The following is a 16,781-nucleotide window of genomic DNA, read 5'->3' on the forward strand; positions in this document are numbered from 1 at the left end:
TTACATTTCATTTATAACCTTTTTATTTACAGAAAAAAAGCTCAAATATAAGAAGCATATTGGTTTCCTCTAATTATTTTCCTTTATTTTTGTTCTGTTTGACTGTGTATTGTTTCATTATGCAATGCTGTTTAACACCATCACCATTGTTATATATAGCTGTTAGTCAATTTTTGCTGAAAATAAAACAATTGAAATGAGTTCAAAAAGAAAAAAGAAGTTATATTGAAACATTGATTTAATCTTATTAGTACAATAGTATTGCAGTACATACAACTCTTAGTTAAGTCAAGTTCTGCCTCATTGAATAAACCCTGGCTGCCAAAAAAATCTTCTGCATATAAGATAGCTGTCAGCAGCCAAATGGTTAAATCTGCAGATGCCCTACCTAAATAGTGCTACATCAGAGAGATCAGTGTGAACGTCATTTAAATGTGAGCAACATATAAGCATTGCACAAGAGGAAATCAGGCACTGAGTGGTCAATGCTTTTATACAGTGTTATGCTAAACTATACAAATGTTCATTCTATCCTGCAGAGTACATTATTTCATGAAGTATTTTGAGTTCCCATTCATTACCTCCTTTAACTATTTTTCTGTCAACATTTTTACAAAATATATAACACTAACATTAAGCGCACAAATATTAGCAAAAACAAAAAACCAACAAATAAAAAAAACAAAGCAATACAAAAAGGTGCAAATATAACCAAAAGCATAGTGAGAGGTACAGACATTGTAGGGTTGAGGCTAAAGGTCACATGATATGAACCCGAGGACCCAGGTATACATTTAAATGAACATATGATGCAGGCTGCCTCATTATTCCTTCTGTGAAGTGGCTACACAAATCATTGCATATCTATTGGTCAGTGCAGTGTTTTCCAACTCCAGGCCTCAAGTAACCCTAACAGGCCCGATTTATATGATATATTAGCTAGCTTACAGGTCAAATAATCAGCTGATGGGTGACAGCGGGTTAGTAACCATGGTAACTGATCAGCTGAATATTTCACCTGCGCTATAGTTAAAAACCTGGTCTGTTAGGGGTACTTGAGGACTGGAGTTGAGAATCACTAAGCTACAGGGTTAAAGGGGGCAGTATGTGGCCATTTATCTTTAGGGGACATTCTAATGCAAAATGATGTGTACTAAATTATTACATTAATGATATTATTAGATTACTATATGTTTGACCTCCTCAAATGGGTTAAACACATAGGTAAATTTCAGCTTAGGGGTTGCAAGCATTGTAGCTCCTGTGCAGGACATGGCAGTTGATTGGTGGCTATGTGGAACTGCCACTCCAGATTGTCTCACCGGATGTGTTCTATGAAGGAGCTGTAAGTAACCATGCACTGGTTAAACACATACGGCTAGATTACGAGTTGTGCGTTAAGGTAAAAAAGCAGCGTTAACAGGTCCTAACGCTGCTTTATTATGCCCGCTGCTATTACGAGTCTTGCAGGTTTAGGGGCACCGCACACTTGTTTGGCCTTACCGCAAAACGACTTACGTAAACTTTGTAAACCCTTTTTTCTATGGGACTTCCATAGCGCTGGTACAACGAGTCTGTCCTGGGAGTCCAAAAAGTGAACGGTACACCCTCTACCTCCAAGATTCGTAACATATTCTAAAGTCAGTAGTTATGAGTTTTACACTACAATGCTGTAGCATAAAACTCATAACTAAAGTGCTAAAAAGTACACTAACACCCATAAACTACCTATTAACCCCTAAACCGAGGCCCGCCCGCATCGCAAACACTATAATTTTTAACCCCTAATCTGCCGCTCCGGACATAGCCACCACTAGAATAAACATATTAACCCCTAAACCGCCGCACTCCCGCCTCGCAAACACTAGTTAAATATTATTAACCCCTAATCTGCCGCCCCTAACATCGCCGCCACCTACATTATACTTATTAACCCCTAATCTGCCGCTCCGGACACCGCCGCCACTATATTAAATGTATTAACCCCTAAATCTAAGTCTAACCCTAACACCCCCTAACTTAAATATTATTTTAATAAATCTAAAGAAAATTACTATAATTAACTAAATTATTCATATTTAAAACTAAATACTTATACTAATAGTTACATTGTAGCTAGCTTAGGGTTTATTTTTATTTTACAGGCAAGTTTGTATTTATTTTAACTAGGTAGAATAGTTATTAAATAGTTATTAACTATTTAATAACTACCTAGCTAAAATAAATACAAATTGACCTGTAAAATAAAATGTAACCTAATTAACACTAACACTACAATTAAATATATTAACTAAATTAAATACAATTAAATAAATTAAATTAGCTAAATCACAAAAAACACTAAATTACAGAAAATAAAAAACAAATTACAAGATTTTAAAAACTAATTACACCTAATCTAATAGCCCTATCAAAATAACCCCCCTCCAAATAAAAAAAAAACCTAGCCTAAACTACACTATCAATAGCCTTTAAAAGGGCCTTTTGCGGGGCATTGACCCAAAGTAATCAGCTCTTTTACCTGTAAAAAAAAAATTACAAACAACCCACCCAACAGTAAAACCCACCACCCACACAACCAACCCCCCAAATAAAATACTATCTAAAAAAAGTCTTCATCCAAGCGGCAAGATGTCCTTAACGAAGCCGGCAGAAGTGGTCCTCCAGACAGGCAGAAGTCTTCATCCAGACGGCATCTTCTATCTTCACCCTTCTGACGCGGAGCGGCTCCATCTTCAAGACATCCGGCGCGGAGCATTCTCTTCAAACTACGTCTTCTTCCGAATGAATATCTCTTTAACTGACATCATCCAAGATGGCGTCCCTTAGATTCCTATTGGCTGATAGAATTCTCTCAGCCAATCGGAATTAAGGTAGAAAAAAATCATATTGGCTGATGCAATCAGCCAATAGGATTGAGCTGGCATTCTATTGGCTGTTCCAATCAGCCACTAGGATTTTTTCTACCTTAATTCCGATTGGCTGGTAGAATTCTATCAGCCAATCGGAATCTAAGGGACGCCAATTTAGTGTGTTTTTTTTGTGATTTAGCTAATTTAATTTATTTAATTGTATTTAATTTAGGTAATTTATTTAATTGTAGTGTAGTGATAGGTGTTAGTGTAACTTAGGTTAGGTTTTATTTTACAGGTACATTTGTATTTATATAAGCTAGGTAGTTATTAAATAGTTAATAACTATTTAGTAACTATTCTACCTAGTTAAAATAAATGCAAACTTGCCTGTAAAATAAAAATAAACCCTAAGCTAGCTACAATGTAACTATAAGTTATATTGTAGCTAGCTTAGGGTTTATTTTATATGTAAGTATTTAGTTTTAAATAGGAATAATTTAGTTAATGATAGAAATTTTATTAAGATTTTTTTTTTTTTTTTTTTTTAATTAGGGGGTGTTAGGGTTAGACTTAGGTTTAGGGGTTAATACATTTAATATAGTGGCGGCGACGTTGGGGGCGGCAGATTAGGGGTTAATAAGTGTAGGTAGGTGGCGGCGGTGTCCGGAGCGGCAGATTAGGGGTTAATAAGAATAATGTAGGTGTCTCGATGTCGGGGGCGGCAGATTAGGGGTGTTTAGACTCGGGGTTCATGTTAGGGTGTAAACATAAAATGTGTTTCCCCATAGGAATCAATGGGGCTGCATTACTGAGTTTTACGCTGCTTTTTTGCAGGTGTTAGACTTTTTCTCAGCCGGCTCTCCCCATTGATGTCTATGGGGAAATCGTGCACAAGTACGTACGATCAGCTCACTGCTGACTTAAGCAGCGCTTGTATTGGAGTGCGGTATGGAGCGCAATTTTGCTCTACGCTCACTTCTTGCCTTCTAATGCCGGGTTTAGAAAAACCTGTAATGCCAGCGTTGCATGTGAGCGGTGAGAGAAAACTGCTTGTTACCACCGCATAGCTCCTAACACAAAACTCGTAATCTGGCCGATAGTAAGCTAGGATCCATGATCTAATGAATTAGAGCGTGTGTGTTTTGCTTTACAATGTTCCTTTAAATAAAATGGCTACATACTGCAATATACAAAACCAAGCATAATATTTATTTTTTGGGTGTGGTGTCATATTATAAAATGAATTGTTGCTAATGGCACGGTTTATTCAAAAACATAATATCAGTAAAAGTGTTAAAGTCTCATCTGTTGCAGCTATATAAGGATAAACATTTTATATATTAAGTTTACTTGCAAAACACATAAAATATTAGGTATTCATGGAAGTTATATACAACATATATATTTACCTAAATAGAAACATCTTAATATACACATAATAAAACATTTTCTCAGCAACAGTTTTCTATAGAAGGCTTAAGAAAATACAGACAGTATAAAACGTTAGCTTCATAGAAAATACCAATCTTCTTGTGTATAAAATCTTCCACAAATAATTTCACCCTCTCAAACGTCATACTGAATCATCAGAGCTGAGTTTACAAGCTGTTGGTGCATCATTGCTAAACAATGGTGACGTCATTGACATATTATCAGGACGCAGTGCAAACAGTCAACAAAAAGTCATGACTGGCCAACTTAGGTACCTACAGGCATCGTGTAATCAGAAGCATTTTAAATCTACATTGAGAGTCAAACGCGGATACTTCTGCTAACAGGATGGCAGCTTCAAACATATCAGGAAGAATCCATGTGTGCTTTATCAGAGTATGCAACATACAATATGAGAGAGCACAGGCCTAAATATCTAGCAAAGATCAAAATATCAGTCCTATTAAATAGCAACAACATACAAAACCAGCTTGCAAGCACCAATGATTAGCATGAATGAGGGAACTGTATGTTATATAGGAATGTGGAAAGGAATAGAGAACACCAGAATCACAAAACAGTAAAGGATTGCCAGCTGACCTGCTTCCCTGTACGCTTTCCAGCTCCCTGTGTAATCGAGTGTTTCTCTCCTCCTCTTCCAGAAGCCTACGTTTCACAGCCCGTAACTCTTGCTGAGCTTCACACTTAATATCATTTGCAACTACCACCGCAGTCTGCAAATCTGCTTGGAAACGTTTCCACTCTTCAGTATCTTCCTGGGAATTACATGTACAACAAAGAGTTAGAATAAAGGGTTGGATAACATAAGAGGTTTATATGTCTTGCAATTGTCTGTATTGATTCTGGAGAAGGTGGAAACATGTTCTGATACCAAATATTCTCTTGAAAGCTCACGCCTACAACTCGCTACAAATGACTGGCAGCACTAATAAAAGTGCTGGGATAGAGTTACAGATGCTTATGAGGTTGCTGACAGGCATAATTGTGAAGGCAAGATCATGTCAGTGTATGGGCGTCCTGCTATTAACAATTATAGTTACATGAGGTGCCCACGATATTGTGCACATGAAACGGGAACTTATAGCTAAGCAACAAGTTTGGAAACGGGTTGTTAGTAAGTGTATTTATAGGTCTGTTTTGTTATAGAAAGGTAAAACCAAAGATGTCTCAAAGACCTTGCAGGCATAAAGGAAAGGTTGTTCATGGGCATTCAGGGGGTGTGGTTTGGATTTTTCCACTTACACTAATACCAAGCGTGTGCAACTCATACAATACCCTATTGGCCTGTGAAGTATCTAGTATTGCAGTAATGTCTTGCTATTTTAAAGAACACATTGTCTTCCCTTCATCACAGTGGAGCTTATGCTATGTGTGGAGAGGTACACGGTTCAGAAACAGTTATGATAAAGGAATGTCATTCGCAACTCAAGAATGTGACGATGGAAAGTTGTGCAATTTTTTTTTATTATTGTTTTTTTATTCATTTTTATGTAAAATAATAGAGAATAGATATAATGGTTTAATTTTACATGATATCACTATTATCGTGATGTTTTGCAAAGAAGTATCATGTTTGACTTTGGCACACATCGAATGAAACAAATAGACTGTAATATCGTATATTTGACATTTATATTATTTGAGCCAAATTGTGTTATGGGCTTAGGTATATACTGTATATTGTATAGTAATACATTGTATTAGATCTTATCGGGAGATATATGTAGAGCTTAGCCAATTGGGATTTGGCTCAAATCTAATGTAATATATAGAACGTAACATTGTATAGTTGACATTTAATATATTATTTGTGCTAAATTGTGTTATGGGCTACAGTGTTTTTATTGTATAGTAATATACTTTATTCCATCTTATTGTGAGATATATGTAGAGTTTAGTTATGTTAGAGAGAGCATTGTTAGCATTTTAACCACACAGCTGCACTTCCTGATTACAATCATTTAATGGGGTAGCAGCTTGTATTTAAGGTAGCATGGTAAATGTTTTTAATATGCCTGATGAAATGGCTTGGACAGACGAGAAACCCTTTGCATATTAGGGGGGCATTCTTGCACCAACTGTACCCCTAATATTTGTGCACTTTTTATGGTTTTATTAAAATTGTTTTACTATAAAACCTTCCACAAGTACTTTATCCATGCTGCCGTGGATTTGATATTGCTACCTTATCCTTGTGCTAGAGTACCGGGAGCCGGAGCACTGAGAGTCTCCAGACTGCCTCTATCAGCACATCAGGGGGCTGCAATTCTGTGCGAGTACCTTGTGCTTTCTCTATATACTGATATGCACATGAAGTGTCCTCTTCTGTTCATGTATTTGGACCAACATTGATCATTATGTAAAATAAAAGTTTCACAAATGGGTTTTATTGAAACTAGGCCACTGTCTAATTTTTATGTTAAATCGAAAGTAAAGATTGTGTTAAAAACAGTTAGATAAGAAAGCTACCATTAGAGAAGTTCTACTGTAACTATTTTTAGTAGCAGAAATCCTCTGCTGAGCATGGGAACTGACTGCAGCTATTGCAGATGTCTGCTACTAGCTGCTTCAAAGGCATAAGCTAATCCTTTGCCTGTGTTTGACTGCTTTAAAGTGATGGTTAACTCTCCCCTTTTTAAACTCAGATACGGAATGTTAGTGATATTTTATATGGAGTTTAATTCATCAGTTGTAATGAAGTTGCGCTATAACATGTTTTTTAATATAGATATGAAATTCAGATACCTCGTGCTCGGGTGCCCACTTCAAAAGCCAATTTTTCTATGAACCAACGGTTGAAATTGTTCTCCAATCAGTGCTCTCCCCATATGCACTTTTGTTGTAGCTAGAGTGCTGATTGGACAACAATTCAAACCATTAGCTCACAGAAAAATTGACTTTTGAAGTGGGAGGTGAAGCGTGGGGTATTTAAATTTAATATCTATATTAACAAATTCAGTTATAGCGCTTCTTCATTAAAACTGATCATTTAAATTCCATCTAAAATATCACTAACATTCAGGATCTGATTTTAAACTGGGAAAGTTTACCATCACTTTAAGTTGGTGATAATCCTCTGAATGATACACACATGTGGCGCCTCTTACTATTTGAATATTTTTCAGATTTAATATTCTATTTGAATTATGTTTTATACAACTAGTATATTTATATTATACATACACAGTGTTTAAGCACAGATATAGAAAGAAAACAAAACCATATACCATTGCAAACAACACCTTTTAATTACACTATTTTCTGCAGTCTTGTAATACATTAATATACTAGTAGAGTGTTACTACCTTGTTTGCTACAGGTGTTTAACAAAATACACCCATCACTTGCTTTATCTGGAGGAGTCAATATGTACTTGTTACTGGAGTAAACACAACTAGCCACAGTTAATTTGTTAGTAAGATCTCCACTGATTTGCAGCTTTTTATTTCATCTCTGCTCCGGCCAATTAGGGACATATATGTGTTAGTGTTAGCCTTCAGAAGTCTGCAGTGTGCATGTCCAATTCTCAGACTTGGAACACACATCAATTTGAGAGTTAAATTCCAGGTAAAGGGAGCTAAATGAATATTGCAAAGGTTTTTTTACTATACATAATTAAACATGCTATACTATTATCTCATAGTGTTTTATGTTCCTTTAAGGAGAGCAAGATTTATTCAAATTAGTATTACAAATCATCTTGAATAGATCTACAACTGGTATACACTTGTATACTGTGTATCACATAGGAATGCTGATGGTATATTAAAGGGACATACAACCCAAGAATTGTCTTTCATGATTCAGACAGAAGATACCATTTTTAACAACTTTCCAATTTACTTCTATTATCAAATTTGCTTCATTCTCTTGGTATCCTTTGTTTAAGGAACAGCAGTGCACTAGTGGGAGCTAGCTGGACACATCAGATGAGACAATGGCAAGAGGCATTTATGAGCAACTACCAGTCAGCAGCTAGCTCCCTGTACTACATAATGCCCCTTAGCCTACCTAGGAATGCTTTTCAACAAACGTTAGCATGGGGAAAAAAGCTAATTAGATAATAGAATAAAATTTGAAACTTGTTTAAAATAGTATGCTCTATCTGAATCATAAAAGTTTAATTTATACTTTACTGTCCCTTTAAGCTAAACTCTGTGGTTTCTCATCTTTTTACTGATAGATTCACTAACCCTTTACAACCACAGAAAGACAAAAATTCTACACAATTTATAGGCCACGAAGAACAAAACAAAAAATATGTTATATAAAATTAGTTAAAGGGATACTAAACCCACATTTTTTCTTTCATGATTCAGATAGAGCATGCAATTTTAAGCAACTTTCTAAGTTACTCCTATTATTAATTTTTCTTTGTTCTTTTGGTATCTTTATTTTAAAAAGCAGGAATCTAAGCTAAATGTACCCACCAATCAGTACCCACCTATCCAGGGTGCTGAACCAAACATAGGCTGGCTCCTAAGCTTTACATTCCTGCTTTTAAAATAAAGATACCAAGAGAACGAAGACAAATTTATAATAGGAGTAAATTGCTTAAAATTGTATGCTCTATCTGTATAATGAAAGATTAAAATTGGGTTTAGTTTCCCTTTACAGGGACACTGAACCCAAATTGTTTCTTTAATGATTCAGATAGAGCATGCAATTTTAAGCAACTTTCTAATTTAATCCTATTATCAATTTTTCTTCGTTCTGTTGCTATCTATTTGAAAAAGAAGGCATCTAAGCTAAGGAGCCAGTACATTTTTGGTTCAGACCTATGGACAGCACTTGTTTATTGGTGGGTGAATTTATCCACCAATCAGCAAGAACAACCCAGGTTGTTCACCAAAAATGGTCCATCTTCTAAACTTACATTCTTGCTTTTTCAAATAAAGATACCAAAAGAATAAAGAAAATTTGATAATAGGAGTAAATTAGAAAGTTGCTTAAAATTGCATGCTCTGAGTCACGGAAGAAAAAATTTGGGTTCAGAGTGCCTTTAAGTTAATTTTTTAGTAACTGTCCCTCTAAAATTCTTACCGCGTTTTATAAACATTCAAAACCAAAATCCTATCTTGGTGTGTTTCCTCCAACCTATGTGAATTACAAGTCATTATTAGCTGCAGCGTTTCCTACAGGGTGTCCATTCAGTTTCAAGCAGATCCAGCTATACACACTGGGGCAGGTTTTGTAATTAATTTAATAATATTTGAATGGACATTAAACCCACATTTTTTCTTTCATGATACAGATAGAGAAAACAATTTTAAACAACATTCCAATTTAATTCTATTTTCTAATTTGATTAATTCTTTAGATATCCTTTGTTGAAGAAATAGCAATGCACATGGTGATCCAATCATACGAGACATCTATGTGCAGCTACCAATCAGCAGATACTGAACCTATCTAGATATGCTTTTCAGCAAAGGATATCAAGAGAATGAAACAAATTAGATAATAGAAGTAAATTAGAAAACATAATTTATGTAAGAACTTACCTGATAAATTCATTTCTTTCATATTAGCAAGAGTCCATGAGCTAGTGACGTATGGGATATACATTCCTACCAGGAGGGGCAAAGTTTCCCAAACCTTAAAATGCCTATAAATACACCCCTCACCACACCCACAATTCAGTTTAACGAATAGCCAAGAAGTGGGGTGATAAGAAAAAAGTGCGAAAGCATATAAAATAAGGAATTGGAATAATTGTGCTTTATACAAAAAAATCATAACCACCACAAAAAGGGCGGGCCTCATGGACTCTTGCTAATATGAAAGAAATTAATTTATCAGGTAAGTTCTTACATAAATTATGTTTTCTTTCATGTAATTAGCAAGAGTCCATGAGCTAGTGACGTATGGGATAATGACTACCCAAGATGTGGATCTTTCCACGCAAGAGTCACTAGAGAGGGAGGGATAAAATAAAGACAGCCAATTCCTGCTGAAAATAATCCACACCCAAAATAAAGTTTAATGAAAAACATAAACAGAAGATTCAAACTGAAACCGCTGCCTGAAGTACTTTTCTACCAAAAACTGCTTCAGAAGAAGAAAATACATCAAAATGGTAGAATTTAGTAAAAGTATGCAAAGAGGACCAAGTTGCTGCTTTGCAAATCTGATCAACCGAAGCTTCATTCCTAAACGCCCAGGAAGTAGAAACTGACCTAGTAGAATGAGCTGTAATCCTTTGAGGCAGAGTTTTACCCGACTCGACATAGGCATGATGAATTAAAGATTTCAACCAAGATGCCAAAGAAATGGCAGAAGCTTTCTGGCCTTTTCTAGAACCGGAAAAGATAACAAATAGACTAGAAGTCTTTCGGAAAGACTTAGTAGCTTCAACATAATATTTCAAAGCTCTAACAACATCCAAAGAATGCAACAATTTCTCCTTAGAATTCTTAGGATTAGGACATAATGAAGGAACCACAATTTCTCTACTAATGTTGTTGGAATTCACAACCTTAGGTAAAAATTCAAAAGAAGTTCGCAACACAGCCTTATCCTGATGAAAAATCAGAAAAGGAGACTCACAAGAAAGAGCAGATAATTCAGAAACTCTTCTGGCAGAAGAGATCGCCAAAAGGAACAAAACTTTCCAAGAAAGTAATTTAATGTCCAATGAATGCATGGGTTCAAAAGGAGGAGCTTGAAGAGCCCCCAGAACCAAATTCAAACTCCAAGGAGGAGAAATTGACTTAATGACAGGTTTTATATGAACCAAAGCTTGTACAAAACAATGAATATCAGGAAGATTAGCAAACTTTCTGTGAAAAAGAACAGAAAGAGCAGAGATTTGTCCTTTCAAAGAACTTGCGGATAAACCTTTATCTAAACCATCCTGAAGAAACTGTAAAATTCTCGGAATTCTAAAAGAATGCCAAGAAAAATGATGAGAAAGACACCAAGAAATATAAGTCTTCCAGACTCTATAATATATCTCTCTGGATACAGATTTACGAGCCTGTAACATAGTATTAATCACAGAGTCAGAGAAACCTCTTTGACCAAGAATCAAGCGTTCAATCTCCATACCTTTAAATTTAAGGATTTGAGATCCTGATGGAAAAAAGGACCTTGCGACAGAAGGTCTGGTCTTAGCGGAAGAGTCCACGGATGGCAAGAGGCCATCCGGACAAGATCCGCATACCAAAACCTGTGAGGCCATGCCGGAGCTACCAGCAGAACAAACGAGCATTCCTTCAGAATCTTGGAGATTACTCTTGGAAGAAGAACTAGAGGCGGAAAGATATAGGCAGGATGATACTTCCAAGGAAGTGATAATGCATCCACTGCTTCCGCCTGAGGATCCCGGGATCTGGACAGATACCTGGGAAGTTTCTTGTTTAGATGAGACGTCATCAGATCTATTTCTGGAAGCTCCCACATTTGAACAATCTGAAGAAATACCTCTGGGTGAAGAGACCATTCGCCCGGATGCAACGTTTGGCGACTGAGATAATCCGCTTCCCAATTGTCTATACCTGGGATATGAACCGAAGAGATTAGACAGTAGCTGGATTCCGCCCAAACCAGAATTCGAGATACTTCTTTCATAGCCAGAGGACTGTGAGTCCCTCCTTGATGATTGATGTATGCCACAGTTGTGACATTGTCTGTCTGAAAACAAATGAACGATTCTCTCTTCAGAAGAGGCCAAGACTGAAGAGCTCTGAAAATTGCACGGAGTTCCAAAATATTGATCGGTAATCTCACCTCCTGAGATTCCCAAACTCCTTGTGCCGTCAGAGATCCCCACACAGCTCCCCAACCTGTAAGACTTGCATCTGTTGAAATTACAGTCCAGGTCGGAAGAACAAAAGAAGACCCCTGAATTAAACGATGGTGATCTGTCCACCACGTTAGAGAGTGTCGTACAATCGGTTTTAAAGATATTAATTGAGATATCTTTGTGTAATCCCTGCACCATTGATTCAGCATACAGAGCTGAAGAGGTCGCATGTGAAAACGAGCAAAGGGGATCGCGTCCGATGCAGCAGTCATAAGACCTAGAATTTCCATGCATAAGGCTACCGAAGGGAATGATTGTGACTGAAGGTTTCGACAAGCTGAAATCAATTTTAGACGTCTCTTGTCTGTCAAAGACAGAGTCATGGACACTGAATCTATCTGGAAACCCAGAAAGGTTACCCTTGTCTGAGGAATCAATGAACTTTTTAGTGAATTGATCCTCCAACCATGATCTTGAAGAAACAACACAAGTCGATTCGTATGAGATTCTGCTAAATGTAAAGACTGAGCAAGAACCAAGATATCGTCCAAATAAGGAAATACCACAATACCCTGTTCTCTGATTACAGACAGAAGGGCACCGAGAACCTTTGTAAAAATTCTTGGAGCTGTAGCTAGGCCAAACGGCAGAGCCACAAACTGGTAATGCTTGTCCAGAAAAGAGAATCTCAGGAACTGATAATGATCTGGATGAATCGGAATATGCAGATATGCATCCTGTAAATCTATTGTGGACATATAATGCCCTTGCTGAACAAAAGGCAAGATAGTCCTTACAGTTACCATTTTGAACGTTGGTATCCTTACATAACGATTCAATATTTTTAGATCCAGAACTGGTCTGAAGGAATTCTCCTTCTTTGGTACAATGAAGAGATTTGAATAAAACCCCAGCCCCTGTTCCAGAACTGGAACTGGCATAATTACTCCAGCCAACTCTAGATCTGAAACACAATTCAGAAATGCTTGAGCTTTCACTGGATTTACTGGGACACGGGAAAGAAAAAATCTCTTTGCAGGAGGTCTTATCTTGAAACCAATTCTGTACCCTTCTAAAACAATGTTCTGAATCCAAAGATTGTGAACAGAATTGATCCAAATTTCTTTGAAAAAACGTAACCTGCCCCCTACCAGCTGAGCTGGAATGAGGGCCGCACCTTCATGTGGACTTAGAAGCTGGCTTTGCTTTTCTAGAAGGCTTGGATTTATTCCAGCCTGGAGATGGTTTCCAAACTGAAACTGCTCCTGAGGATGAAGGATCAGGCTTTTGTTCTTTGTTGAAACGAAAGGAACGAAAACGATTATTAGCCCTGTTTTTACCCTTAGATTTTTTATCCTGTGGTAAAAAAGTTCCTTTCCCACCAGTAACAGTTGAGATAATAGAATCCAACTGAGAACCAAATAATTGAAGAAGAAGAATAATATTATGAGAATCATGATCTGTTACTTGTTGCACTAAAGTTTCCAACCAAAAAGTTGAAGCTGCAGCAACATCAGCCAATGATATAGCGGGTCTAAGAAGATTACCTGAACACAGATAAGCTTTTCTTAGAAAGGATTCAATTTTCCTATCTAAAGGATCCTTAAACGAAGTACCATCTGACGTAGGAATAGTAGTACGTTTAGCAAGGGTAGAAATAGCCCCATCAATTTTAGGGATTTTGTCCCAAAATTCTAATCTGTCAGACGGCACAGGATATAATTGCTTAAAACGTTTAGAAGGAGTAAATGAATTACCCAAATTATTCCATTCTCTGGAAATTACTTCAGAAATAGCACCAGAAACAGGAAAAACTTCTGGAATAACCACAGGAGATTTAAAGACCTTATCTAAACGTTTAGATTTAGTATCAAGAGGACCAGAATCCTCAATTTCTAAAGCAATTAGTACTTCTTTAAGTAAAGAACGAATAAATTCCATTTTAAATAAATATGAAGATTTATCAGCATCAGCCTCTGAGACAGAATCCTCTGAACCAGAAGAGTCATTAGAATCAGAATGATGATGTTCATTTAAAAATTCATCTGTATAAAGAGAAGTTTTAAAAGATTTTTTATGTTTACTAGAAGGAGGAATAACAGACATAGCCTTCTTGATGGATTCAGAAACAAAATCTCTTATGTTATCAGGAACATTCTGAACATTAGATGTTGATGGAACTGCAACAGGTAATGGTACATTACTAAAGGAAATATTATCTGCATTAACAAGTTTGTCATGACAATTAATACAAACAACAGCTGGAGGAACAGCTACCAAAAGTTTACAGCAGATACACTTAGCTTTGGTAGTTCCAGCACCAGACAGCGATTTTCCTGAAGTATCTTCTGACTCAGATGCAACGTGAGACATCTTGCAATATGTAAGAGAAAAAACAACATATAAAGCAAAATTGATCAAATTCCTTAAATGACAGTTTCAGGAATGGGAAAAAATGCCAAGGAACAAGCTTCTAGCAACCAGAAGCAAAGAAAAAATGAGACTTAAATAATGTGGAGACAAAAAGCGACGCCCATATTTTTTTAGCGCCAAATAAGACGCCCACATTATTTGGCGCCTAAATGCTTTTGGCGCTAAAAATGACGCCACGTCCGGAACGCCGACATTTTTTGGCGCAAAAGAACGTAAAAAATGACGCAACTTCCGGCGACACGTATGACGCCGGAAACAGAAAAAAAATTGTGCGCCAAAAAAGTCCGCGCCAAGAATGACGCAATAAAATGAAGCATTTTCAGCCCCCGCGAGCCTAACAGCCCACAGGGAAAAAAGTCAAATCTTTAAGGTAAGAAAAATATTTGATTCAAGTGCATTATCCCAAATATGAAACTGACTGTCTGAAAATAAGGAATGTTGAACATCCTGAGTCAAGGCAAATAAATGTTTGAATACATATATTTAGAACTTTATTAAAAAAGTGCCCAACCATAGCTTAGAGTGTCACAGAAAATAAGACTTACTTACCCCAGGACACTCATCTACAAGTAGTAGAAAGCCAAACCAGTACTGAAACGAGAATCAGTAGAGGTAATGGTATATATAAGAGTATATCGTCGATCTGAAAAGGGAGGTAAGAGATGAATCTCTACGACCGATAACAGAGAACCTATGAAATAGACCCCGTAGAAGGAGATCATTGAATTCAAACAGGCAATACTCTCCTCACATCCCTCTGGCATTCACTGCACGCTGAGAGGAAAACCGGGCTCCAACCTGCTGCGGAGCGCATATCAACGTAGAATCTAGCACAAACTTACTTCACCACCTCCATAGGAGGCAAAGTTTGTAAAACTGAATTGTGGGTGTGGTGAGGGGTGTATTTATAGGCATTTTAAGGTTTGGGAAACTTTGCCCCTCCTGGTAGGAATGTATATCCCATACGTCACTAGCTCATGGACTCTTGCTAATTACATGAAAGAAAGTTATTTTAAATTGCATGTTCTTTCTAAATCAGAAAAGAAAAAAAATTGGGTTTCATGTCCCTTTAACATCTACAGAATCCTATAAGCGTATAAGATAGGGCCAGCTGGGAAAAAAAAGTAAAAAAAATAAATAAACTGCTCTGTAACAAAACCATTTATCTTCTCTGTTCTTTCACATTAAACGGATAGAAAGGTGCATTTTAATATGAAACACAAGCATTTTTGCACTATACTTCCTTTATAAAAAAAAAAGAAAAGAAAAGAGTAATAACTTTTACTTGAAGCACTTTTGCTAATGGAAATATATTGCAAATAAAATGCACCCATGTAGATTTCAGTTTTCCTCTGTCTTTCCCTTTAACGGTATTGTGTTTTTAACACAATGTTTACAACAAGGCTCAAAAAGCCAAGGCACCAATTCTACTAAAACATTAGTTCTGGCTGAATGCAAAAACTAATGTTTAGTTAAAAGGTGATCAAGGTCAAAATAAAACTTTTGATTCAAACAAAACATTAAATTTTAAGAGGGTTTTCAATTAACCTCTTATTAAATTTACTTTGTTCTCTTGGGTTCCTTAAGTGAAGAGCATACCTAAGTAGGTTTAGGAGCAGCAATCCCCTATTTGGAGCTAGCTGGTGTTTGCTATGCACAAATGACTTGTCATTGGCTCACCAGAAATAATCAGCTAGCTCCCAGTAGTGCAATGATGATAGAAGTAAATTGGTTTACAGCAATTGCAGAAGGTAATAAAACAGTGGTAGAAAAATCTGTTTAAAATTTAGGAGCAAGGAAGAATATTTTAGAGCCAGACATACATTTATGAACCAGACAGTGGTATCTGTTTATAGACATATGGAAAATAACCTAAATATTTAGGATCCAGGGGTAAAATTCAAGGAGCCAGTGGCTACCTGGCTCCTGGGTTTGTCGAGCCCTGTAATAAAATATTCTTAAGGGCCATATTTACTTTGTTTGACCCCCAGAAATGGATAAAAATCAGCTCTGGGCAGCAATGCACTACTGATCATGGGCTGGTGAGCTTCTCTGGAGCTGACTTTAAATAAAAATGTTGAACCCTTTCTATGAGTTTAACACATAGCTGTATGCAATAAATTGTTCTAACATTACAGCATTTTATTATTGCTCTTTTAGGTCCCTTATAATTCACAAGTCACGCTGATTTTCCCGCAGAGACAAAGCTATGTGACAATGATATAACAAAGAATTTGACTTCATATTAATGCTTTGTGATGCACATTTGAATTCCAAATGTTCTATTTTTTGTC

General features: G+C 36.6%; 1 protein-coding gene across 4 annotated transcripts in view; it reads right to left on the reverse strand.

The window, feature by feature from the left end:
* The window catches only part of SPECC1 (sperm antigen with calponin homology and coiled-coil domains 1), a 962,422-nt gene that overhangs the window by 467,230 nt on the left and 478,411 nt on the right, over positions 1-16,781 (reverse strand). For all 4 annotated transcript variants that reach the window (XM_053706122.1, XM_053706123.1, XM_053706124.1 and 1 more), the window contains one exon: positions 4,887-5,062. In XM_053706122.1, the coding sequence (XP_053562097.1) occupies positions 4,887-5,062 (176 nt within the window). The remainder of the gene's footprint in view (positions 1-4,886; positions 5,063-16,781) is intronic.

Source organism: Bombina bombina, chromosome 3 (assembly GCF_027579735.1).
Source record: "Bombina bombina isolate aBomBom1 chromosome 3, aBomBom1.pri, whole genome shotgun sequence".
NCBI lineage: Eukaryota > Metazoa > Chordata > Amphibia > Anura > Bombinatoridae > Bombina > Bombina bombina.